Raw genomic sequence first — 26,531 nt, forward strand, 5'->3', positions numbered from 1 at the left:
AGAGTTTGAATTTGTCTGTGTTCCCATTTTCCTGATAATAATCCCTGCAAGAAATGAGGGATAAAGTAAATCTCTTATTACAAGACAGTTAGATTATTAAAGTATATAATATGTTTTAAGTTATAATTATGTTTTAGATATTTGTAATAGGTTGTAGTTTGATGTTTGAATTTAACAAAAATATTTGAAGTCAATATGATCTGTAAACACTTCTTTACATTTCAGATTTATACACAACTCTGTCACTGAAACAGCTAAAGTGTGCATGCATGAATTGATTTTCTCACAAATTAACTACTGCTTAACAAGCTGGTCAGAAGCCAGTTCCACAACACTCAAACCACTGCAGTCTTTGTACAAACATAATCTCAAAATCTCAGATAAAAAGATAAAACAATTTCACCATTGCATAATTTTAGGCAAATATGGACTTATTTGTGCAAATAGTGACTAGTTAGTAATAAAATCGGTCAACAATGAAAATCCAGCTTTGTCATCTTCTTAATTGCAGTAGTACTTTTTTTGGGGGGGGGGGTATTGTTTTGTGATTTAGGAGTTTTCTCTCAGATGTAAAGCTTTTAATGTTATTATAAACTGTAGGTTTCATTAATTCATTTTCTTAACTGATAAATGTTTTTAGATTTTATTTCTTAAGTTCTTTATTTCTTCGCTCTTACCTTTGTATTCCAGGGAACCTCTGTAAAAACTGACCAGGGACAACATGAAAACTCACTTTTTGGCCAAATCTGCCATATTTATGAGTTTTACTTTAATATGCAGTGTCCCTCTCAAATAAAACAAAATGCAAGTTAAAGGACAGCTCAAACAACATTTCAGAACATGTAAATGAGAAAATTCTAAAAAATGTGCTAATAAAACCTTTTCTTTCTGAAGAAAATGAGTGATGCAACATGTTTAAAAAAATCATTTTATTGAGCTGATTGCAACCCAATTTATACTTCTTCAAATCAAGAGAAGAAGTCCATTAATATTGTCAGCAAGTGCTGCAGGTCAAAACCTGATAAATTTTGCTTTATTGAATATAATCCAGTATAGTAATTACAGACTGAAGACTCGAAAACAAGAGATGAATCATCACATTCCTTCAACATAACTCAGCTTCCCATAATTTGTTCTTTAATACCTTTGGGAACGCCACATCTGATCTGTGTGACTTGGAAGGCACAAACCAGAGGAGAAACTGTGCTGAGTATCATAAATACATTCTTCTTTGGGGAAAAAAAGCAATCATCAAAAACAGAACAAAACTCAGACCAAGAAGTAAATATTTCCAAAACACAAAGTCAGTTTCACAACACACAAATGTGTTTTTCTCTTGTGGCTTGGCACTGCGCTGCAGCAGCATCAGGAATTCCTCAGATCTCGTCAACAGTCACAAGTAAATTTAACTGAAAAGTGATTGATGATTCATCTGGTTTCAGGCGTCTATTTGTTTCGAGGAACTTTTTCTCCAAGAGGAACCTCCATCAGTTTCTGCGAGAGGAGAATATGACAAACATTAATGCAAATCGTACCTCTAGTTTCAGTCCCACCTTCAAAGCTGCAGCAATCCTAACCAGTTTATATTCTATGTATTAGCTGTGGTGTGCAAGTCCATTTCTTTATTTTTTGTTAGGAAAACAGGAAATGTATGCAAAGAATTACTGAAATAAACTGTATTTATGAATGTAAATCCAGAATACTGTGTAAAAACTTAAAGGTATTTGGTCTGAACAATCTCAACTCTCCTTGTTATATTTCTAAGCAGTCTACAGGAGTAGTTAGTAAAGCTCATATGACTCTCCAAAGTTCATCTTTGCGTGTTTTCTGCCATTTGTTTTGTTCTGTGCCAAGAAGATCACAAACTGCCTTAACGCCCAGGCTCTGGGGAAGATTAATCACTTGTAAATTACTTTGCCACCAACTGTCATTCCAGTTCTTGTGTAATTTGGGATAAGTCAGCCTTTTCTCACTGCTTATTGGCGTCTTGACAGCTAACCTTCCATGGAGACCATTTCTGATAAGGCTTCAAGTGAACAGTAGATATATCAGCTGAAGCTCCAGATGCATCTCTCAGGATTTTATTGGATTATTTTTCTATTTCTTATTTAGGAATATCACTTTCAGATTCTGTTCCTTTGCGGGAGATAACTCCTTAGACCTAACATTTTTTTGTCCTCCACTGGTCCGGGTTCCTTAAATGTTTCAAAGGCACCATGCATGGGTACCCCACGTTTTCTAGCTCGATGGGAATCAACGTGTGGATGCAGAAATAGGATTTTATTCCTATCAAATTGCTTAATTTTTACCATTTTTTTGGATGCAACTAAAACATGAGAAATAATGGCTCTTTATGCAGACTGCATGGGCTCATACATGGTCTAAAGATCTTATTTTAAAAGGTTTTATGCTAACTTGTCAGTTTTGTGTATATGTGTAATAACATCAGTTCGACCTCTTGAGCAGGTTTTATTCACATGAATCAGTGTTTAGTACCTTAACAAATTAAACAAAACCATACAAACACTGAAAATGGTCAGCTACGAGGGCTGCACTGATAATGAATGGAAAAGCAGACGAGGACCAAAGTCTGTCTGCTTGGAAAGATTATTTAAAGAATAAGGAGAGACTTGAGACTTTTGAAAAGTGGTGTGTATGACCAGATAAATAACATACCTTGAGAAGTCGAGCATGATAAGCACTGTCATCTTCTGCGTCCCCTCTCTGTGTGTCCACCTGGTATCTCTGACAGGCCCGAGTCAGTTCATCCGCTTCGTAGAGCAGAGCAGGGTCCAGATTGTGAGCGTTGATCAGACTCACCAGGTACTCTCTGTAGTGCTTCCTGCAGGGTAAAAGAAACAAACAAAAACACCAGAGTAGAAGGAGATATGTTGATCAAAACTGACTGGTGTATAGTAAAGATCTTGTCTGGAGCTGCAGTTGGTAAACCAGCTCTCTTCCAGCTCATTGTTTGGTGTCCACCACCGCTACCGGACCCACCATATCTAGCAGTCGGGTTTCTGTCTATCAGACATGCTGAAATTCAGAGCTCAGCAAAATGTAGCAGGACAAACAAGAAACTTGGATAAAGACTTCACTCAATACTGACTTAACTTTAGTCTGCCTCCCACACAAACTGGTTCTTGACTCAGTAAATCACAGCTTTGTCCTTGAACTGAACTTGCATCCTGGACCCCCCCCCCCACCCCAATAAATGAATGAAAAAAAAGTTAGATAAAGAATATACAATATCCAAGACAAACAACTATAAGAATTATTTAGAAAAAAGGAGTCTGAATTTCAGATATACAGTCGTTATAACGGGTTGTTTCTCAATGTTTATGTGCTGTCTGCACTTCAGTGGTGGTAAACAGTGGTCTTTCTGTGTGGAGTCTGCATGTTCTCTCCGGGCACTTCAGCTTCCACTGAGCCACAAGACAAAAGTGTCACATTCATTTCTACAGTTAACTGATCACTTTTCTCATGCAAGTCACTTTGGATAAAAGTAACTACATGGCTGTAGAATATAAATAGAATAGAATAGAATAGAGAGTTAATATCACAAGGTTCCTCTTTCACAACAGCTGTAGGTGGTCATGAGGCCGGAGGATTGTTAGATTATCATCAATAAGAATTCTTGAACCTTGACAGGATTTTTTTACCACTACGGGGTCGACAAATTACATAACGTTATTATTTTGCAACATTATTAATATGCAATACAATCACATTCACATATTCAAATGGTATTGTTTGCAAGTATATTGGTGTTGTTTTTATTACTGTTAAAATAAAAAAAAGAAAAAGAGCAGTAACAGGGTTGCTATATTTTGGAAGTCAAGATATGGGTGGAAATAAGCTGCTTGGTGGAGGTCTGAGCTGTCTAGGTGCCTTTCTAGTTGTTTCTTGTTTCATCACAGATAAAAGTGGTTTAATCAGCTGATCGTACTTGAAGTTTTTTTTTAATTCTGGTTTGTTGATTTCAGTTTTTTTTAGCCCATTATATCAGACAGTAGGTTAAAGTGAAAAAGTTTGTTTCAGATCATGAATGCAGAATCTAACTGTAAAAAACAAACAAACAAAAAAAAACATACCATACACAGAGATGGAAAACCTTTTAGAAATTTAAGGTATATTTTGGGTGCAAAATCAGGAGTATTTGACAGCCAAAATACGCTCAGATCACTGAAGATTAATATGACCATCATGAGATTTAGCTTTTATAAGTTTTATGACACTTATACCTTTTATTGATCAAGCTGTACAAATGATTTAATTACCTGATACCTCAGTTAAATGTACAGATTAATAAGTTATCTGTATTCAATGCAAATGCAGTGCTGTAGTCCTTTCGTAATGGTGCCGCTTTAATCATTCTCAGCTCAAATCTCACCCCGGTGTCCCCTACTTGACCCCTTTGGTTTCAGCAAACACACAAGCAACAGCAAGACTCTTATCTGCAAAGGAAGAAGCAGATTCCCCCCTGACGCCACATGCTGCCAAGAACAGTTGCCTTCGAACTAAACATTTTTTCTCTTCTTTATTACATACATCAGAAACTAAGCAGCAGACTATCACTGCAGAACTGACTGCATGGGAGAGTTTTACACATTATTCTCTGGAATTTTTCCGTCTTTTCTCTCCTTTATCACATTTTTCTGTCAGTGTGATTTACTCACTCGCAGAGTCCAGCCTGTCCCGGGTGAGTTTGGACGCCGCACGGAGAATCAACCGGCAGGCCGCCTTCATCTTTCTGCTCCATCACGCCACAAGTGTCTTTACCAAAAAGCAGAGTCGACAATAAACTGATCAAATATATCGATACCAATAAAACATGGACTATCAAAGCGTCTTCACATTGGATATGTTTTGTTTATTTTATTCCTGAACACAGCAGATTAAAAACCATTACCAGTCTGAGTCCCGTTTGAAGGATCTGTGTTGAAGTTCACGCCACATCTCTGAAAGGACACAAACACAGATCAGGAGGTAAACTTGTACTTTAGATGTTTTTACTTCTTTTAGGATCAAACTGAAGGGAATTAAAAAGCTAATGAAATAATATTCAACTGGGTGAAATATGTTTAACGCTACATTAAACATGGTTCCCTCCTGCTTATTATGTGATTCAGTTGTAAACTTATCAGCTACTGTTCCAATCAGACTCAGCTTTGCTCCATCATCATGCATCCTCACCTCTGTCACCATATTCAGAGATTTTAAAATCACAAGTTCATTTGATTTTAATGTTCTCTTAACTCCCTGTATGGAGGCTTTTGTTCAACCTTCAGTTACACAGATGTCAACTCTACATCATATATGGAGAAGAATGAGTGCAATCAGACTAAAATCAAACAAAGGCATGCAATAAGTATATATAAATTTCTATTTGGGTTCTGTAAAGCAATAAACAAAAGTTGCAAACACTGATATCGGATTGCTTTTTAATAGAATAGCACCGAATATCTGATTTGCTTCATATAAAGATGATTTCAAATAGCTTAAAATAATGAGACTTATGGAAAATATTTCAAACTTTTATGAAGGGGAAAAACCATCATGAAAAATCTGAAATACGGATCTGCTGGCAGAATAAAATATCAGTAAAACACCAACATCATCTAGTTGTTGCTGGAATGTCTCAGGTGAAATGTTTATAAAGTCTTATCTATAAGTTTTCTCCTTATTCTGATCATTATCATTGCAGAACATATATTTATCATATCATATTTCAGGTGTTTCTTTTTTTTATTCTTCTTATAGTTTATGTAATTTAAGACTTTATAGTTAGAAGAGCTGAGGTTTTCTGCAGTGGTACAATGAAAAAGAAAAAGAAAACTGGATGTGTGTGTAACAATCATCCTGGAAATACTTCCGTTTTTTCATTTTAATTAATTTAATAGGAATTTTCTTACTTTTTTTTCTAATGCCATTAGTCTTGTTTTTTATCTCGTTGCTGTTTTGAAACATTTGGAAAATGTTAATTTTATGTGAATAAAAACCCTAAAAATATTTAAAAAAAAAAAAAAAAAAAAAAAAAAAAAGACTACGTCCTATTAATTTACAAATGAATTTATACATTTCCTTGAGATGTGCCTTATTCTGTGACACAGCACGGTGCAGCTTAATTAATTTTTAAACAAATTGTGTTTATTTATAATATTTTGTGGATTATTGAAGTTTGCATCAAATTTCCTCTTGAATAAAAGCCATTAATATAAAGGAATGCACAGAAAATAGCTTTTTCTAATTTCTTTTTACCTGCAGCAGAGCCTGAAGCCGGGGCGGCTCCCAGTCTCTGAGATAGAAAAGACAGTCTCGGGGGTGATGAGCATGCAGGCCAGGGTAGATGCACTGAGCTGATTTACATGCAGTCTGCAACAGGAAACAAACTGAATAAGCCTGACATTTAACACAATGTTTGCTCAACAACTACTTCAGCACTATAACATAACTTAAATAACTAACTCCAACAGTGCATAAAAATGAGCAACTTCGGACGGTTTGACGAGTTAAAGCAAACTGAAGTTACACTGATGTTTGGAAATATCATTGACAGAATCAAACAGACTAATAAAATAACTGAGATGTGTTGTGGGACTGTTTAACATTAAACAGAGCAAATAAGAAGTTTGCATCACTATTTGTGACAGACAGCTGTGACATGATCACATACAGAAAAACATTTTCTGACCAGCTCACCTTGTGGTAGGGGTTGTTGCAGCCGCTACAGAACTGGTATCTGCACTGGGAGCAATTAAAGTGCATGCAGCCGCCTTTAGTCAGAGCATACTGGAACCCGCACTGAGGGCAGGCTGCAAGAAGACACCAGATACTAGTAAACAAGTAAATTACAAATGCTGTTGTTTCCATAAACATGAGTTTTAGAGGATTTAAGATATAAGGAGCTTCATTCGATTAATAAAATCCAGAAGTCAAATAAATACTTTTTAAATGTCAAAACTATTATGACTTGGTCATAAATGGCCTTTACTGTACATGCACAGTTAGACCCACATTAAAGATAATTTTCCCACCAAAGTATTATCATCAGACTGAGATGTTTCACGCATCTCTTATTTGTGTACTGATGCAAGATTTTAATGCTTTCTGTCCAAATCAAAGTTAACTGCAGCCACATTACTCCACTTTTACAAACCTCATACTTTTTTCCCCTGGGTAAAAACAGTGAAACTATCCTTTGTCCCCACACATTTTTTTTCTTCTGTTGTGCAAGTTAATTTGATCAACAAATAGAGTTATGAAGCTATTTTTTATCTGCAAGCTGTCAGAAATTATTATTAAAATACTGTCAATTCAGTACAAGTAATTGAATAAAATAAGTAAAAAATTATAAATTATTGTTCTTAGGAGGGCAGAAATCCAACAGGAAGCTGTGGTTTTAGGGTAAAGTCTGCATAACTCTGGCTCAGTGATGAATGCACAACAGTGTGTAAACAATGTGAGTGGGGTGAAGAGTGACCGAAAGCACAAAAATACTGAAATCAGATTTGTGGTTGTGGTTTCAGGTGAAGTTTGTGGCAAGCCTCACTGATGCCGTTGTCTCTCAGATACCCAGCCAGGCCCTGCCTCTGGTACTCCGGATCATTGTCCCTCTTCCACTGTTGGAAATCCTCACAGGATACGTCCTGGTGCTGAGGCTCCCACTGAAACCAGACACAGTTAATAAGCTCTCTTTCATGTCCACTCTATCATAAGATAAGCTGAGAAAGTGCCTCATATGATGGAAATGGTTATAAAGATTATACCCACAGGCTTTTTGCACTGAGCACAAAAACTTTTGTTGCATGAGTCGCAGGTGACCTTGAGCTGATTTCCATCGTTAATAAATCCGGATGTGCACTGAGGGAGGATGAAAAGGGAGGCACATGTCAACCTAGACATGGTATGTTACGTTATCTGTTCCTGAATTCCCCGAAATCCCACCAAAAAGAAGGCTTTATGGGAGGAAAAAAAACAGAGACAGGTCCTTGGATAGCAACTGAACTGTAAAGTCAAATGTAGACAAGATGAGGGACATCTTTCAACAAATACAAGAAGAGGCTTTAAGTGTTTTCAGCCAGATAAATCATGATTGGTACTTGGCTGAGTTAAGATTAAGAAACTATTTCATTCACATTAGAATTTCAAAATTCAATTCAGAAATCAAATCACTTTATCAGTTTTTATGTATGACTGATTGCTCGGCTTTTGATTTTAAAAACAAGATGTGTGCAAAACTTTATCAGGCAGTTTCTTGTCAAACAGCTGATGAACTGTATGAGTGGCATAAAATTAATCATGCTATCCGTCAAAACATGGATGATTTAAATGCTTAAGAAAAAAGTCCACATAAGAAATTTCTTTGAGAACTCAGACTGAAACGTTTTATTAATATCAGTCAGAAATTTTTTAATATCTTTTAAGTCTGAGCGAGTCCTTAAATGATCAAATTAATGTTTCCCATGCAGAATAAAACACACTAAGCGAAGACATCCAAAACAAAGTGAAGTATGAAAACCGATAGCATGAAAATTGTGGGTTGAGGAGGAAATAAAGTGATGAGAGCTGATAGACACAGAGAAGAATCAGTGACCAAAGTTTCCATGAATGAAAAACTCACGTGACAACACCACAGAAACTTCGGGTCTTTCATCAGCGTGTGTTCGGTCAGCTTTTTGTGAAACAAGTTGTATACTTCAGGTTCCAGGCAGTTCCGCAGCTACAAAACAAAAAGACATTCACCTCACTGTTGCATCTAAACACGCAGCAGAATGCTGATGCTGATTAAAACAAGTTCATTTTGTACAGATTTGTACAAAACATTTTACAAAAGCTATTCATTGGCATTTAAACCTACTTATTATAAGCAGAGCTTCAGTAGCTTACTGGTTAAAAAAAAAAAGAAAAAAAAAAAGTGGACACAACATGGGAACAAATAAATTTAAACAACCCACTTAAGAAAATAAATAAATAATAAAATGAAACTTTTTATTTATGCTTTTCTTCAATATTCCACAAAAATGTTTGTGTGGAAAGTGTTTTCTGTTTCTCAGTTCACCTGAATGTCCAGCGTAGAGAAGTAGCTGTCCAGTTGTTCAGGGTCATTGATGTCAGGGTCGCTGCAGACGGGACACACCATGTCTCTGATGTGTTTGTCTCTGACAGCGATAGTGAAGTGCTGCCTGAAACAGTCATGGCACACCGAGCACTGACATGATGTCAGAGACTGCATCTGTGGCACAGACAGAAACAAGTTTTTATGCCATTCATATGTTTTTTTTGTTTTTTTTTTACAATAACTACTATGCTATTTAAAACCATGATCAGGCCCAAACCTATTTTTAATGAGGAAGTATTTGCACATTCGAACAAAAACACCGATGACTCCCATTGAAGAGCTAGTTCAGATCATTTTTGAGGCTTGAGTTTGGTGTCACGGCTGCATCAGTCTTATTTCCTGCAGAGCCTAAATTTAAAACTCAAAAAACTTGAGCCCAAATCTCCTTTACTGTGATTCAATGCAGCTCATCCACTTTAAGTTTTGACAATTAAGAGTAAACTGTGATAACTGTCAATCGATGTAATCAATGTTTTTGCTTAACTTTAACTCTTACATCTGTTTACAATTTACAGTAACTATCTTATTTTTTATGCTTCTACTTTTTGCAGTATTACTGAAACTCCATTAAGTTCTTTGAAATTTTACCCAAACAAAAACATTAAATAATACATATCTATTATATCATATATATTATATCATACATCTATATTATATCATACATTACATAATATATCTAGTAATTCAAATACAAATAATTGCCAAAACACTGGAGCTTTTCATTCTACATCAAACTATAAATCTTAGTAAATACTAGTTGTGCCCTCATCAGATTTTCTTATGATTAATGATAAAGGGTCTATCCATTCATCCTCAACTTGGTCTTTTTGGAGGCACTTGAAAAGTGTTTCATGTCCTCTGTGATCACAATTTGTTTTAAACCAGGTATCTGGATTTTTTTAGGTTTAATTTTTTTCCTTTTCTTTTGGTTCTCCAGAAATTTCTTCCATCTTTTGCCCAATCAAAAAGTTTAATTGAAGCAACGCTCAAATTAAACCTTTTGATTGGTTTAATAAACCGAGGACAAATCGTAATTTTAGATTAAACAAATAAGTAAAGCTGATTCCATATTTATTTGTCCAGGTTTTTCCACACTTCTTCCCTTTCTTTAAAACATAAGCCAAGACTCCCTAAAAGAAGATAGCGAGTGTCACCGGGACTTGCTCCTAACACATAAAAGGAAATAAAATAAACCATTTAAGCCTGTGGTGCTACTCTCCTTGCCGACCAACCTTGCTGCGTGGAAAGATGCAGAAGCAACATGGGCACTCGTTGTTGAGGAGACGCCTGATAAAATCTTTGTCATGAGACTCCTTCACAGCTTGCACCACATCCTCCAGTGAGTAGGTGACGCCTGGCTCTTGGAGCAACGACAGGACAAGCTCGCAACGCCCCCAGCTGGGCAGGTCATATAACGCCAGTAGACGCCTGCATATCCTCTGAAAAACAGAAACCAAAACATTGAAAAGGTTGCAGAGAGTAAAAGTAATACAAACATCTCGGATATCATCAGCCCTTAAAAAAGAAAAAAAAACATCAGAGAATTTGCACTCTGACCTGTTTGTCTGGGTGTTGAGGATCAATCGCTGGCTCTGCCTGGTCGATCCAGATGCGCTGGTGGAAGGGTTCCAGTAGAGGGCGCTGAAGCAGAGACAAAGCTCCTTTTAACTCCCCTCCGCTCTGCCGCAGTGCCTCCTCGCACTGAGCCACATCCCGGAAACCCAGAGAGTGCAGTTCCCTCATCTGACCACAGCAAAGACAGAAATCAGACAACTGTGTTGATAGTAGGAGTGACCAGTTTTTTCAATATTTTGATATTGATCTCTCAGATATTATGTGGCTAAAGAAAGACATCAATAAGTTTCAGCATCTGTGTACATCAACATAAATCCATGATGTTTTAGTGTGATTTGTTATTTTAAGTCTGGTTTGATTTTTAATGAATATCAAAACATGAACAATTTTAGAATTTTTTACATATTTGTTTACAAAACATTAAAGAATAAAAAAAATGCTTCAACTCTAACTGGTCTGAGGGAAGGCGTTATGCTGAAATACTGGCATCAAGCTTTGATTTTGGCACATCAGGCCTCCTGCTGCTTTGGAATGAGGGAGGGACAAACGGCGGCGATGCTTCTTGTTTAGAGTTAGAACAACGCGTTTCCATGTCAGCATCCACAAGTCTTAAAAAAAAGAAAGAAAATACTGCACCAGAAGCATGCAAGACAAAATAATAGAATACAGTAAGGTAAAACTATTTTCTTTTTTGTCTGAATCACCTTTTAGTTATTAGTTCCATCGTATTTCACCTCCACTGCACAGTTTAAGGTGCAGTCAAATGATGTCACACAAAAAATGTGGTTTATTATCTCATTTTCTGCCATTCCCAGACAATCTATAGGTGTCATTGTAAAAGATATGATATGCCACGCCCCTAAATGCGAAAAGGAATTGCACTTATATAGCGCTTTCCTAGTCATGCCGACCACTCAAAGGACTTTACACTATAGTCACTTGAACCCATTCACACACACACACACACACACACACACACACACACACACACACACACACACACACACACACACACACACACACACACACACACACACACACACACACACACACACTGACATCGGGGGGCAACGCAGGGTTCAGGGTCTTGCCCAAGGACACTTAGGCATGTAGTCAGGTGAAGCCTGGAATCAAACCCCCAACCTTCTGGCTCCCCTTGAGCCCCAGTGGTTATTTTTTAAGTTTTATCAGAAGACTGCAATGAGATACAAAGTAAAAACATTTCTAAAAACATTTAGATCAGCCATATAAACATCTTGTAAAATTTTAAAAACTGAATAGTAACTAAACTCAGCCCTGCATATGTCTGTAGGTACATGAAGTGTTAAATTACAGCTTCTTTTTTTTTTTTTGGTATTTGGTACAAAGAACAGTTATGGGTGTGAAACAGTCATGCAGTGCTGTGAAAAACAAAAGCAGTTCGACTGCTGAAGTAATGAGTAAAACTGTGTGTGAAACCAGAGAATGTGGAAAAATTCAAGTGCAGACGTTACACCCACCTCCCCAACAGTTTCATGGTTTTAAAAGGTCACATGAGATGTGGAAATTATTTTGTTTAATCATATAAAGAGTCACTAGTTCTGTTCCAGTCATCAGACAAATGTAACACAAAAATACAGAAAACAGCGTGAGAATTACTAAAGTTTCCTAAGGATGGAAACTTATTAAAACCACTAAAAACTGTCAACAATAGTTCATTTTAACTTTATTATGACTAAATATTTTCTGATTAAACATCACTTGATCCAGCCATCATTTCGATGTTTTTCTTCCAAGCAGCCAGATGTTTTTGTAACTTTCTTGTAAATCTCTTAACACCGACTTATCAATTATCCAACCATAAAAAGTTAAATTAAACGGAAACAAATAAAGATTAAGACTAAAGCCCAACAAGCTAGCAGCTGTAAACCTGGTATCTCAGTCCTGCATGTCCTTAAAAGAAAACTGGGTAGGTGGAGAAATATAAAATAATCTACAGCAGATCTTGAGTTTTTGAAAATTACAGTTGCAAGAAAAAGTATGTGAACCTGTTGGGTTTACTTGAGTTTCTGCATAAACTGGACATAAAATGTTTTCTTATCTACACAACAGACCAACACAGTCTGCTTTACTTAATACTGCACAAAAAAATTACATTTTTTTATACAGTTGCAACAAAATGTATGTGCTCAATGAAAACATACCCTTTCTTGCAGCTGTATATCCTTAAGAGTGAAAAAGACCAACTACAGCTATGGAAGAAATTATTTAGACTGCCCTCGCTTTTCAAAGAAATGTACCTTTAGATGTGGTGGGCATAAAAATGAACATGAAATGACGAAAACAAGGGAGGTTGAATAATTTTGCACATGACTGTGTAACCAGGCACACATCATGAGCTCCTCAAAACAAATAAACACTCCTGAATGTTTAAGAAAATGACCTGAAACCAGACTTTTCAATAAAGTTCGGCTCTGACTGTTAACAAGATTTTTGCAATGATTTGCAGAGGAAATCTGGACGTTGCTACAGCGCTGCGCAAAACCCCAAGATTACTCAGCTGTTTCTGTCCTGGTTTGTGCATTTGAGTCACGGAGATCCAAGTTTACACTGCCAAAGGTAATAATTTAAACGGAGTTATGTTGAAGCAATGTGATTATTCACCTCTTGTTTTGAAAGAAAGAAAATTAAGTGTTCAGTGTGTAAGTCCCACACTGGATTACAGGCTGTCGAATTGACTTTAACATGTTGCAGCACTTGTTCCAAGTTGAACGGACTTTGTCCTCTTTTGGTGTTTCTGTGACGTGTCAGTGAGATCAAAAAGCTAATTAATATGATTATTTTTTTAACATGTGGATTCACTGATGGGAAAAAAAAGTTTAAATCTGTTATTCTGACAGACTGACAGGTTTTTATTCTGAATAAAGTCCTTGGGAAACAAACATTAACACTAAATGGGAGCATTAAACTCACATTTATTCAAACCACAATATTTAACAAGAGAATTGACCAAAAAAACGTGACATTTAAATAAACAAATTAAAGCACAATTATGTGGCAAGTTCAGATTTTTCATTATCCGTCATTTGTTTTACCCAAAAAAAACCCCCCAAAAAAACATGTATCTGAGGATCAGAGTTTAATCTTTAAAACCCGCTTGTACACATCAACAATATACTGAGGTGATTCATTTGATTAATGCTTGGTTAAAAATGAATAGATCGATAAATACGTTTAATAATTAGACCTTTTAAAATGGCTAATGGAGTCTTTCAGTGATTTTCAAGCATATGCAATGAAGATTTTGATTGATTTTATCCAAAAAGAAAGAAAAATTAAGACTAAATCAGTGCACATTAAGTCTCTACCATGCCTGATGATTTACATCAGGGGTGTCAAACTCCAGTCTTCATGGGCCGGTATCCGGCAGGCTTTTCTTTCTTCCCTTTACCAACACAGCTGATTCAAGTCAAATGGATCCAACAGCTTCTTTTTAACCTATTTATTAATTTCAATCAGGTGTGTTGAAGCATGGAGACAAAAAAACCTGCAGGATGCCGGCCCTTGAGGACTGGAGTTTTCAGCCTGTGATTTACATCCTCTACACTGTCTTGTTCCTACAACAGGAGATGAGTTACAACTCCTTCACCAGAGTCAGAGGTTTGTGCGTGACTTGTACTCCCAGCAACACACAGACATTGTTTGTTCAAAGTGACCTCAAAATGTCAGAAAACTATGATGAAAAAAAAAAAAGTGTCTATAAATGCAAGCTCAGCTACCATGAAATAAAGTTTTAGTTTTAAGGATGAATGTGGTTTCCTGACAGGCTGAACATGAATAATATGACTTATTACTCCCCTGACTCAGCCCTGCAGATGCCCCAGCAGTGTCTGTGTAGTCTTTGTTTTCCTACCTTGACTTGTCGGTCTCTCAGCAGCTGTCTCACTGCTCTCTCCGTGTCTCCTCCTGCTGCCAACCAGGCCACCTTAGCCTCAGCTCTAGAAAGCTTCACACCTTCACCCGCAGCACTCTGCTCCCCGTCCTTTTCATCTTTCTCCAGCACAGGCTGCATCCCAGTGTTCCCCGTTTTGTAGTTCAGCTGGACAGAGGCGGCCATGGCGCAGATTTCATCCAGCAGGTGAGGCAGCTCTGATGACAGCCAGTCACATGGATTAACATTGCTGCCGCCGCACAAGCACAGGGCTGCATACACTTCCTCCGGGCTGACGCCTCGCTTCTCTGCCTCCTGGAACCAAGAAACAGGATGTTTCAGTATTAAGTTAGTAGATATAAAATGAATTCTCTAAGGGGAAGGCAATTAATGAAAAAGCTTCCATTATTATTAATCAATTGTTTAATGGAAAATCATTTAAAGGGAAAAAAGTAAAAAAACATTTCTCTGTTTCGGATGAATCATTTTAAACAAATCCAAAAAAAACTGAAAATGTTGAGGCTCTGATCTGCTAGTTGAACACACGAGCAGGGGTTAAAATAAAACGTTACCCTGAGCCTGAACGGTTTTTCAGACAGTCTATGTGCAAACGATAAATAAATAAGTAAATAGAACAAAAGGTTTCTCATATTACAAAAAAAAAAAAAAAAAGTGTTTCAATGAATCTTCCTGCTCTTTAGAATAATTTAGTCCTGAAATGAACATCCCAAGTCCTGCAATTTTTTTCAGCAGGACCTGGAATGATGCAGCAAAGGTTACAAAAAGTCATTTTTAATCACACACCAAAGGCAAACTTTGGTAACATCAAGCTGCACTTCTGAACATTGCACACCAGCGTTGAACATTTCTTCAACAATGTTCAACGCTGGTGTGAAATAAAACGCTGCAACCAGCAGACAAGCAGAGAGTGAGCTGGAAAATATGCAACAACATATAATAACCAGATAATACCGAACTTACCTACCATCCTGCCAATAAAACCAATGCGCCATAGTTTCATGGCCATTTTGTTTTACAGCTTTTAAATCAATGTTTCTGCTCTACTGTAAGGTCTATTGTAGATACAAACTGCAGCTGGATATCTCAGCCGCACGTTTTCCAAGGTCCAGCTCAACTTTGAATTAGTTATTAATGTGTTAATAATGTGAGACCAAAGCCATATTATTCTCACAACATTTGTTGTGAACTTTATCTGTAAATGACTCATGCATCATTGCCAGGTGCAGCCGTGTGAATTCTTTCCCTACTCTTATCTGGTGGATGAGCCCCAATCCATCATCCCTCATTGTCTTCTGCCTTTTCAGCTCCATGTTGAGCCTGGGCTTCGGCTGCGGCTTCACGTTCAGCTGAGGCTGATCCTTAGACACAGACGGCATCTGCTGGAGGGACTGTGGCAGAGAAACTCCAGTAGAGTCTTTACATGACAGGCTGCACATCTCGCACACTACAGAGGGCTTGGTGTTGGTGAAAGTGCAGAATTGGCAAGTCCACTGTGAGATTGAGAAAGGGAAAATGAAAGTTAAAACAGATGCTTATTATTCCTGGAACACACTAGCAGCTGCACTTATGACCTCTTAGTATCACATGAGATCAACAGGAAATATATTTGTCTGTTCAAAGCCGCCCAGCTGAGAATAAAGGACAACAAAGAGCTTGCAGTTTGTGCCTGCAGGCTGTGGAAGCCTTAAAAATGCTCCATAAAAAAGATAAAATGAGACATGTTAGATTTAATGTAAACTGGTGTTAACCTCAGCGTCAAATTTGCAGCTACAGGAGGTCTCCAAAACCACAAAGCTCAGTCTAGATAAGTAGAATACACACAAATCTTAAATCTGTTTTCCTCCCCACTGAGACCTGAGACCAGCCTGTTGATTTACAGAGCAAAAGTTAACAAAATCCAATGAAGTGATTTCCTCTCTAAGGAGTTCCCTGGCACATTTCCTCATTTTGTTCTGCAAAAGTGGCTTGATCTTCTTCCCAATTTTTTAACGGCTTTCCATCTTTACAGTAAGTCTTTAAATGTTTGCTTGTTCTGACGAAACAGTCAAAATAATGTGTTGTTAATTTGTAAATGTAGGCTATTTTTTAACCTCAATGCCCAGAAGACTAAACAAACAATGCAAAAGTGGAATAATACATGATCTTACCATCGCAATTTCAAATGTATTTTAGTGTCTAAACACAGAAATGAATGTAAATGAATGTTAATAAAAGCAGCTTGATTGGAAACTTGACTAGATCAACAAATGACATAAATCAGGAGGGAAGCAATCAAATGTTAGTAAATGGTAGTTAGATAGTAGTTGTTGGATGGTTGGCAACACTTCAGATACTACCTTCAAAATTATTTAAAGGGGTGCTATTTTGGTATTTCCAGTTTTCTGAGCTTTCTACAGTGTTACAGTGTTGAATCCTCATCAAACATGTGAACGGCACAGTTTTTTATCACCTAAACGCATGTTTGAGTTTGAGTTTCAGTTCCAGCACTCTCTCCGTTCGGTTTCCATGGCGACAAAAAACGCGTCGTTTTAGAGAGTTTTTTCTACTTGGAAATCCTTGTGACGTCCCGGGGGATAAGGTTCGGTGATTGGTTACCTTCTACTGGTTAACAAGGGCATGTACAAATACATCAGGCGGGTGGAAAACGTCGGATAAAGTTATTTCCAACGATGGCGGGTGAGTTTACCAAAGAGAGACATCCTGCTGCATTCGTTGCTGTGGGTTGCTGTTTTCCACTTCGTTTTCAGGGTCTGATTCAGGTTCCAACATGCTATGTGTTGACATTGTATTTTGTTTTTTTATTGAGTTTATATTAGCCTCATCCTTCTGTTTGAGATGTTACAATGAGGGCGAAAGCAGTTGCGGTGCGCGCTCTCGATGTAGCGCGGTGGCGGGAGGCGGGGCTTAATGCGGAAGAGTCGCAGGCTGATCCGACAGCCTGCGGAGAGGGTTGGTCTGACGTAAATAAAGCGATTTGTGACAATAACTCGATCAATCCCGCCCTTCTGGGCTCAGAAATAAAAAATAAATTAGCCTGAAATGCACATAATAGTTCCACTTTAAGAAGAAAAAAAAAAAAATCTTTCCCTGCTATCAGGGTCACTGTGTGACCCTGATCGCAGGGTCACACAGTCTCTGCTATCAAATGACCTGAATCATTATATAGCCTTAAAATATCAACATCAAGATTTTCATGCCGATTAACTGAACAATCAATCAGGGCTTCGTTTTCTCATATCGTTTCATTTTTTGGCCGTTTGATGATCATGCCCAATCTAAAGAAATTGCAGGCAAGACCAAACAGGTGCATTCGGTGTACAAGGTTTTTTAGATCAGTTTTTCCTTCAGCAGGACATCTCAGTCACAGTAAAGACTGAGAAGATGAGAAGGTTGTATTGTCAGCAGTGTGACCAACCTCGGCTCCAGAGTCGGGCATCGATCTGGAGCTCGACAGCACCGGGGCAACGGGTGGACGCGTGGCCAGACGAGGGCGCTCGCACACCTCACAGAGGATACTGCTGCCTTGGTTCACAACTGTGCAGCTCTTACACTGCCAATCTGAGAAGGTCAAACACAAACAATAACTTTGTTTCAATACAAAAAAATGCTAACATAGATTTACTGTAAGATTTTTTTTTTTTTTTTAATCATTGATTATTGCAGTTATTCCTAAATCTCTTTCCCCATTTTAAAACATTTTAACATATTGTATTGAAGCGTGCAGCATCAATATGTTTGAGTCTCACCTGTGTTTGGCAGTATGGGGACTGACACGGGGCCATCTACAACTGTGGATGCAGCGGTGGCAAGTCTGGGACGTTCACATGTAGCACAGAGAACTGCTTGCATCTGGTTTACTGTAGTGCAGTGAGCGCACTCCCAAGGTGACAGAGAAGGACTGGAAAAATAGGGTTTTTTGTTATCTGGGGTTAAATTTCAGTCTCAGAAGGACGGACAAAAAAAAAAAACAACTCATCCTACAATCTTCCTCACTGTCGCCTAAGCTTGTTATCCTGACCTGGATGTTTTTGCTGGGGCGATATTAGTCCTGGCATGTCCTTTGCGGTCAGGGTGAGAATGGAAAAGCCTGTCACAGTTCACGCACAGTCTCTGGATGCAGGTGGAACACTGAGCATATACAGCAGAAATGCCACAGATGGTGCAGGTTGCTGCAAAAACATATTAAAAAAGACAAAGAACAAACACAATTATGATAAAGAATGAATGATTGCATCTTATTTGTGACACATTCATGCTGTCATTGGGTGTACCCTTTATTTTGTCCCTCTTATGACTGATTCTGCAGGGGTGGCGGTGATAGAGGTCATCACATGCGTCACAGAAATGTTGATTGTCACATGAGGGGCAAAGAAGAGTTGAAGCACCGCCACACAAATTACACTCACTCACTGCAGGAGAGCCAGAAGACAAAGAAGAAAAACATACTTTGAGTGTTTAGATGTCTCATTACAACAGTCAATGTAACACAATTAAACACAATTTAATACTCCAGGTTCACAACCGACAAATCGGATATTTAATAAAAGGAAAACTTTTTGACCATCTATGATGCCAAATATTGTCCAGAAAATTGCAGTTCTAGGTATTACAGAGAATATAGTCAAACCTGTCAAAGTAGAAAAAAAAAAAACACATGAAAAGTGCAACACTACAAACCGTAAATAACAAGGAAGAGACACATTTTTGCACAACTTAGTGAAAAAAAAAAAATTAACACATTATTTTACACAGGATCCAGACATATAAACTGAATTACTTACCTTTGGATGTAAAGCCTTTCTTTACACTGAGTTCATTGAGCCAATAAACTGAGAAAGAAACTAAATTGCTGAACCTACTTGGCAATGGTGGAGTATTGGCACGACAAGACTTTTTTTTTTTTTTTTAACAGATAAAACACTGAAAATAATCTGAAACTTCATCTTGGAAAAGACTTTGCTCTCCTTCTGTGAGTTCAGTCAGTGATATTCTAATGAACCACCTTTCACTTTGGGGAATATATTCACCATGGCAGTACATCAACATGCTTATGCAATGCCACAACAACATTTAATACCAGACTTGCGTTAATTTTTTTCACCATTTTGCTTGATGGCGTGTCAGAGTTCTCACATAAACCCTTACTCCAAACTTGGTCATTCAATATATTTTTTTTAACACAAATTATGACAAAGTTAAAATTTTGATATTGTGACAAACGATAATCTCAGATAAATTTGTGAGAACTTCTGGATGACCAATGTCTGGCATCACCGCTGCAATTTACTAGCCAACCATTGAGGATGCAGCTGATGAAGCTCAAAGGCACTTCAAATAGCTGTAAATAGCTTAAATTGCTACTAAGTAGAGTTAATATTGAATTTTCTGCTTTCTTCTACAATTTGTTGTAAATTTGTGGTATGATAGAAGGAAATTGATGTTAGAAACAGTTTTCATTTTTCTCAACAGGAAGGACTGTGCTGTTATTTGTTATGACAACCGCTCACCTGTTGCTGGTTTTGGTGGAGATGCAAGCTCAGGCTTTGGGTCTGATGTAGTAGAAGTAGGCGGCGTCGGGGGAGCATCTCCCTGCTGCTCATCTCCAGGCGGGATGACCTTAGAGTCATTTACTGGCTTATTCTGAAAAAAACAGCAATACAGTCAAAACTCAAACACCAGTTGGTGGAAAGAAAACACACAAATGTTTCCCATCTTACACCTTTGTTTAAACCTGAACAAGTTTTGGATGAAGTCTTTAACTTCTTTCTTCCATTTTGGGTAGTAAAAATGGAGTGTCATAGCTCATGCACAAACACTTTAGCTGAAATCAATCAGTCATTAGTTCAATTAAGGAGCTCAGGGAAGCTGGAGCCTATCCCAACAATCATTGGGTGAGAGGTAGGGTACACACTGGACAGGTTGCCAGTCCATCACAGACTTTAGCTGAAATGAGAACCTAAACTAGCTCAATTCTATCACAGTATTTGTGAGCATGTTGCCTAGTTGTTGAGACGTCTAGTCTTTCTAAAAATTGTTTACGTCCTAACGCCATTTCACCTGGATTCAGGAACACAGTGTTTGTATCTTAAAAGTTGGCATTTTCTCAGGGCATATTTATTTCTACAACCTAAACTCCAGACAATTTTATATATATATATATATATATATATATATATATACACTGCCCATAACATATGCATATATGCGACAGACAGTGGTTTCTGTAAGTATTAATGGAACTATTTAGTAATGTCAGTGTGACAAATCATGCCAATGAGTGATGCGATTTTGTGTGAAGGCCCTCATGATCGCGGGTATCCAATAAAGCTCTTCTGGCTGTCCCTTACACACAACCACATCTCTAGTTTCTGAATCTTTTGACCATGTTACTGGAGATTATCACAGTTTCAAAGCATTTGCGATTTCATGTTGAGGAACATTGTTTTTTAAGAACTCAAGCTTTTTATGTATTCTTTCACAGATTGGAGAGCCTCTGCCCATCTATAATTTTAGAAGGCTCTGCCTCATTAGAACATCCTTTTTTTTTTTTATAGCTAATCATGTTACAAACCTGATATCAATGAACTTAATTGTTTGTTATGGTCTTCCAGCTTAATCTTTTTTAACTTTATTGCCTCTTGAGCCATTTGTTCCCCTCCCCTGCCAACTATTTTGAGACCTGCAGCAAGCATTTGCAATGAGCGCATTTTGTGCATTAAATTGTAAAGTATTGCTGTGATGTTCTGTTGTAAACGAAATATTGGCTCGTGGGACTTGAAGGTTTTGTAGATTTCATTTTATTCAGATTAAAAAAAAAAAAAAAAAACTGAAAATTTGGTAATATTAAAATGTGTCTTCATGTACAAAAAAAGTAATTAAGAGCTTACAATGGTCACTCTAGGGTTGTCTTTTGTTTGTCAAAAAAAAAAAAAAGAAGACAAAGAATTAAAGCCAAAAGCAGCATCCATTGGATCCAAGCCTCGTGCCTCCCCTCCACCCACAATGCAAGGTGTAATGTGTTAAGGAACTAACAAATATGAAGGCTGTCAATATTGCTGCAAATCCAATGTATTTCTATGGAGAAATGAGTAAACCATGTTTCATGGCAATTCTCCATGGGTTGCCATGGTAACACAGTTTGTCCTATTAGGAAGATCAACAGAGTTTGGTCCCTGACTTGTCAAAAAGCTTCCTGCCAAATTTGGAGTCAATGGCATGAACGCCTTCAGACTAGTTCATTCAAATACAATGCGAACAAAGTAAAAAAATAAAATAAAAATGGAAGCATGGTGGACACCCCGTTGCCATGGCAACAGGTTGTTGATTGACTTTTTTGCTTATCTTGAGGTGTTACACAAGTGTGCCTTATTTTATTCTCCTATATCAAAGTAGACGTTTGAGACGAGATTCATTTGGGGATTTTTTTCCATGTCTAGATGGCACTGTAAAGACATGTTTGCATTGGAGTCTATGCAGACTATATATTATCAAAGTTTTTGCCTGGTATGCTGTGTATGCTATATTTCACAACTTTTCACGAGTGTTTAGGGGTCAAATTTGAGCACGATGTGCTTAAAATAATAAGCATTTGAAAAACAATGGGGCCTGATCTCTAAACGGTTTTGCTCGGATCTGAAAATCCAACCTGGTCCGCTACTTTACACCATATAAACTGCTTTTATTTGCAGCCATCAACATTCGGATGCGTGACTTGTAAGAAGTCATATTTTTCATTTGGTGAAGATCAATGGTGCTCTTTAATGACACTGACAATGGAACAACTGGAAATGTGTACAGACCTGCTGGATGGTAAATGGGATGATGTCTTTGAAGTGCTCGGGGTGAGGATGGCTGCCCTAAACAAACAAATAGCAGATATGGGACTGTGGTGGTGAAGTGTCTTAACAGAAACTAAGCAACAATCAGACTTCCTTAGAAACAAATACAAACCTTGACAAGCATCTCCACTTCTGAGCGGAGAATCATCACCTCCAGCGTCACCGCGGCAACATGTTCAGTATCTGGTTTGCTGACTTCATCAGGGAAACTGAGGCCATCAAATTGTGGGCTGGTGTAACCGTAGAGGAACAGAACTTTCCGACCTCCCTGTGGAAGAAAAAAGGCACTGAATATTTGTTCTTAACTTTCTATCTTCGTTGTATGAAGGTAGTTTGTTGTAAATCGCAGTTACTTTATACCTAAAGATAAAATCTAACTGGCTTTTCCTCACCTTGATGGCATCCACTGTAGTTCTGAAGACGGGGTTGTTGTGCTTGACGCTTCTCCAGTATCTGGGTCTGGTTGGGGTGGTCAGGTTGCATCCGTACTTCTCCAGGATGCTCAAAGCTTTAGCCAGTTTCTTTAAAGCTTCTAGAGCCTGATAAAGAGTTAATGTTGCAATATTAACGCAGAATCAGGCTAATGAGATCTTGTAAAACACTTACAGTGAGACTTAATAACTAAAAGGATTGATTGTGAATAAAATGTGAGGGGTTGCGAAGGCAAACAGGGAAAGAATGACTGGGACATTCAGATCCAGCAAATGGTTTTTGTTTGTAAACTAACAACAACAAAAGCTGGAGAAACAATAATATTATAGACAACATAATCTTGGACTGCTCCAAATATAAAGAGATATTATATGTGCAAATTCTTGTATTGTGAGGGCTTTGATTTTTTTTATGTTGACATAATAGTTTTACTCAAATGATGATGATTGCATCATATATTATAAAATCAGAATATATCAGTTGTTTATCAGCTGGAAAATCCATAAAGATTGTAAAAGAGATGGTGGCCTTCAACTAAAAACAAAATTTAAAAAAAAAAAGGATTTTAAAGGACACAACGGCTGGCTTACTAATTCAATCATCAGAGTGTTAACTTTAGATTAGAATCAAGGGAATAGAAAAAAAAAAGACTGATTGTAAAACAGAAGGTGTTGAAGGGTGTAGTCCAAAGAGTTTCAACTATTTGTTTTACATGTTTTTAGAAAATCCCAACCACCTAGTGGCCAAACAAAAAAAGATTCAGATTTTAAAACAGAAAATGAAAGTTAATCACAACTCATATTTCCTTTGAATATCTATTGAATTAATGTGGAGGGTGTCCTCTTCATTCAACCCCAACCCTCTCCCTTTTCCTTTAAATAGCATCCCTTACTTCTTTTAATTTTGGTTTCAGTTTGACAGCAAAATTAGGAAAACAGGAGTTAAACTCGCATATTTAAAGAAACTGTGTACTTTCATTGAATCCGTCTCTCCCAAGCAGAATGTCTCCAGGTCCCAAATCAACCCACAGTTGTAGACAGAATATTTTTCATCAACATGGTATCAAAAATATTTTATAACTTCAGATGAAGAGTATTAATTAAATGGTTCTCCAGAATTCCATTAAATAGCGTGGTCGAAGTAGGCTCATACATGACTGGTGCAAACTGGCATAAGAATTACTGTATCAAGCAGCATAACCAGCAGGACAGCAGGATTCCTTCAAGAAGAAAATTACCTCATATTTGCTGCCACTTGTCACATTCTCTCGAAGCATGACTTCTGCTGGCAAGTGACAGTACTTCTCTGACAAGGGCAGAGGGATGGTGGCCATAGTGTGGACTTCAGCCTTCACATCTTGAGCCGAACCCGAGGAGGACAGGAGCGACTGGGCTCTGCTTCTAACCTCGTCCATCTGGACAGAAGTAGGGCTGCTACTCATCTCTGACAAAAAAGGAAAATTATAACAATTGTTACACCATGTCAATGAACAACTCTAAATCTCAAGGAGTTGTGGAAACAGTGATCAGGTGTACTGAGGGAGGAAAATGTTAAAAAAAAAAAAAAAAAAAAAAAAAGCAGGTGCAGCTCATGCTATTTTTTTCTTTTTTTTATGAAAGCAAAATGTCTTCATAAGAGGAATCTAAAGAATATCCCACACCGCCATTCACATGTATTCAAGTGTTAAGCAATTCTCATCAGGTAATGTACATATCTTCTCATTTATAGACTAAACTGGCATTAAAGACATGATCAAAAACTTATTGTTTATAAAAGTTTGCAGGTTATAAATAGACATAAAGACGCTCTTCTTTTAACAAATGAGATAAATTAAAAAAGCAAAGCCAGTCTGTACTTTTATCAGCTTTAAATTTCAATCAGATTTAAATTTCTTCTCAGGAAATAATTAATTTAGCTGCAGGGACGTCTTCGGTGGATTATTACTTGTAAATAAAGTAATGGAGGGCATATCTTCAAGAAAAATATGACTGGTGTGTATTAAAATGATCTTTTAAACGAGCAACATGACTCAAGTAAAACAGGCTTCATGTAGACTAACTGGGTCGACCTGAATAACATCACGTTCAAGTAATCTTACAACGACATGATTGGAAAGTCCGGGCTAATCATAGTTCACTGGGGAATCAGCAGCATCAAAGTAGCTCACAGTTACCCCTAAACTCCCTACAATAACACCCAGTTATCTGAATGACTTGTTAAGTTAGTTTGAGTTTATTAAGTCAGATATGTCAACAAGTAACAAGAGTTAAACCCGAAACTTTGAAACAGATTTACAACCTGCTACATTTGCTGAGTTACGTTACTTACCGTCTTTGCTACTTTTGCTGCTTTTAACGATACTTTCCTCCAGGAAGACAGTTTATACTTCGGCATAAAGTTTAATAAACAGTTTTACATTGACACCTGCGGTCCAATCTTCACCTGAGCGGAGCTGGTACCATTTACAGCTAGCTTTAAAGGCGGAACCGCAGTTTGACATCTACTTCCGGTCCATTTTAAAGTTGCCAAAATAAAAGCTGGATTTTTAAACAGTTTGTCTGTCTGTCTGTCTGTCTGTCTGTATGTATGTCTGTCTGTATGTATGTATGTATGTATGTATGTATGTATGTATGTATGTATGTATTTATTTAATACTTTGTGTTTATTATTTTTATTAATATTATTGTTGTTATTATTATTATTATTATTATTATTATTACTATTATTATTATTAGATAAATAAATAAATAAAGCAAGCAATTCTGTATTTAGGAGATTGTGTCCTCTACTTGAGTGCATTAACAGACAGGCTTCTACACCAGACACGCTTTTGTTTCCTCCACAGAAACTTAAATCAAATCAAATCAAATCAAACTTTATTTGTATCGCACTTTCATACAAAAGCATATCAAAGTGCTTAACATTAAAAAATGAAACAGTTTCACATTTAAACACACACACACACACACACACACACACACACACATTACCCACACGCGCACACAACCCAACCCTTCCCTGACCATTAATGCCAAAATAAATACTAATAACTTTAAGATTCTGTCATCTGTATCTATATTTCTCACTTGTTTAATTTGAATTGAACATTTTTTTTAAATAATTTTTTTTGGATTTGAAACATTGAGACATACTTTTATCTTTGTTTTTCTTGTTCTTTGTATCAAATAACCTTATTGTTGTCTGTTACAGCGTCAAATAAACAACACAGCAGAATCAGGGATGTCACAGAATGCTATAGGTATCTATCCTGCAAACTCCAACTCTGGCAATGCTGAAGAACAGAGGAAAAGATGTCAAAAACATACAAAACAGCAAAAAAAAAACAAACAAAACAAGTAACAAAAATATAACCTACATAAAAAATTAAAAAAAAATTAGTAAAAAAAAAAAACAACCAACTTTTGGGTGAAGTATTTCCATGCAATTTTGTCAAGTTTCATGGATCTTGGTTGCTTGTGCAAGCACCTAGGACTTCAGGCTTGTTCAGACCTGAAGCTTCAAGACCCCCATGTTGGCAAAGAAGTTATGTACAAAACACCATACATCCACCCATCCATCTTCTGCCACTTATCCGGGGTCGGGTCGCAGGGGCAGCAGCCTAAGCAGGGAAACC

At 37.3% G+C, this 26,531-nt stretch overlaps 1 protein-coding gene across 1 annotated transcript; it reads right to left on the bottom strand.

Moving 5' to 3' along the window:
• Positions 1–1,036: 1,036 nt before the first annotated feature.
• Positions 1,037–25,363, bottom strand: LOC306771083 (E3 ubiquitin-protein ligase RNF31-like). Its single transcript, XM_079260139.1, has 24 exons — positions 25,226–25,363; positions 24,135–24,340; positions 22,858–23,004; positions 22,578–22,733; positions 22,427–22,483; positions 20,135–20,267; positions 18,899–19,036; positions 18,646–18,796; positions 18,374–18,525; positions 18,043–18,185; positions 15,875–16,117; positions 14,589–14,921; positions 10,679–10,864; positions 10,354–10,560; positions 9,062–9,235; positions 8,624–8,722; positions 7,774–7,863; positions 7,553–7,667; positions 6,703–6,815; positions 6,262–6,375; positions 4,913–4,961; positions 4,680–4,776; positions 2,677–2,842; positions 1,037–1,494 (listed from the first exon to the last, which is right to left on the bottom strand). Exons 2-24 carry the CDS (start codon positions 24,336–24,338, stop codon positions 1,447–1,449), a joined length of 3,315 nt encoding a protein of 1,104 aa, XP_079116265.1. The 5' UTR covers positions 24,339–24,340; positions 25,226–25,363; the 3' UTR covers positions 1,037–1,446.
• Positions 25,364–26,531: the final 1,168 nt, after the last annotated feature.

Source organism: Telmatherina bonti (assembly GCF_933228915.1).
Source record: "Telmatherina bonti genome assembly, chromosome: 20".
Lineage (NCBI taxonomy): Eukaryota > Metazoa > Chordata > Actinopteri > Atheriniformes > Telmatherinidae > Telmatherina > Telmatherina bonti.

Bases quoted from the DNA above. Each gene is read 5' to 3' on its own strand.
- LOC306771083 (XM_079260139.1), bottom strand. From the start codon at position 24,338: ATGAGTAGCAGCCCTACTTCTGTCCAGATGGACGAGGTTAGAAGCAGA. The intron at 19,037-20,134 runs GTGAGCGGTTGT...GCTCTCCTGCAG, and splicing joins TCCACCAAAACCAGCAACAG to TGAGTGAGTGTAATTTGTGT. The intron at 6,816-7,552 runs GTGAGGCTTGCC...GTCTTCTTGCAG, and splicing joins TCTGAGAGACAACGGCATCA to CCTGCCCTCAGTGCGGGTTC.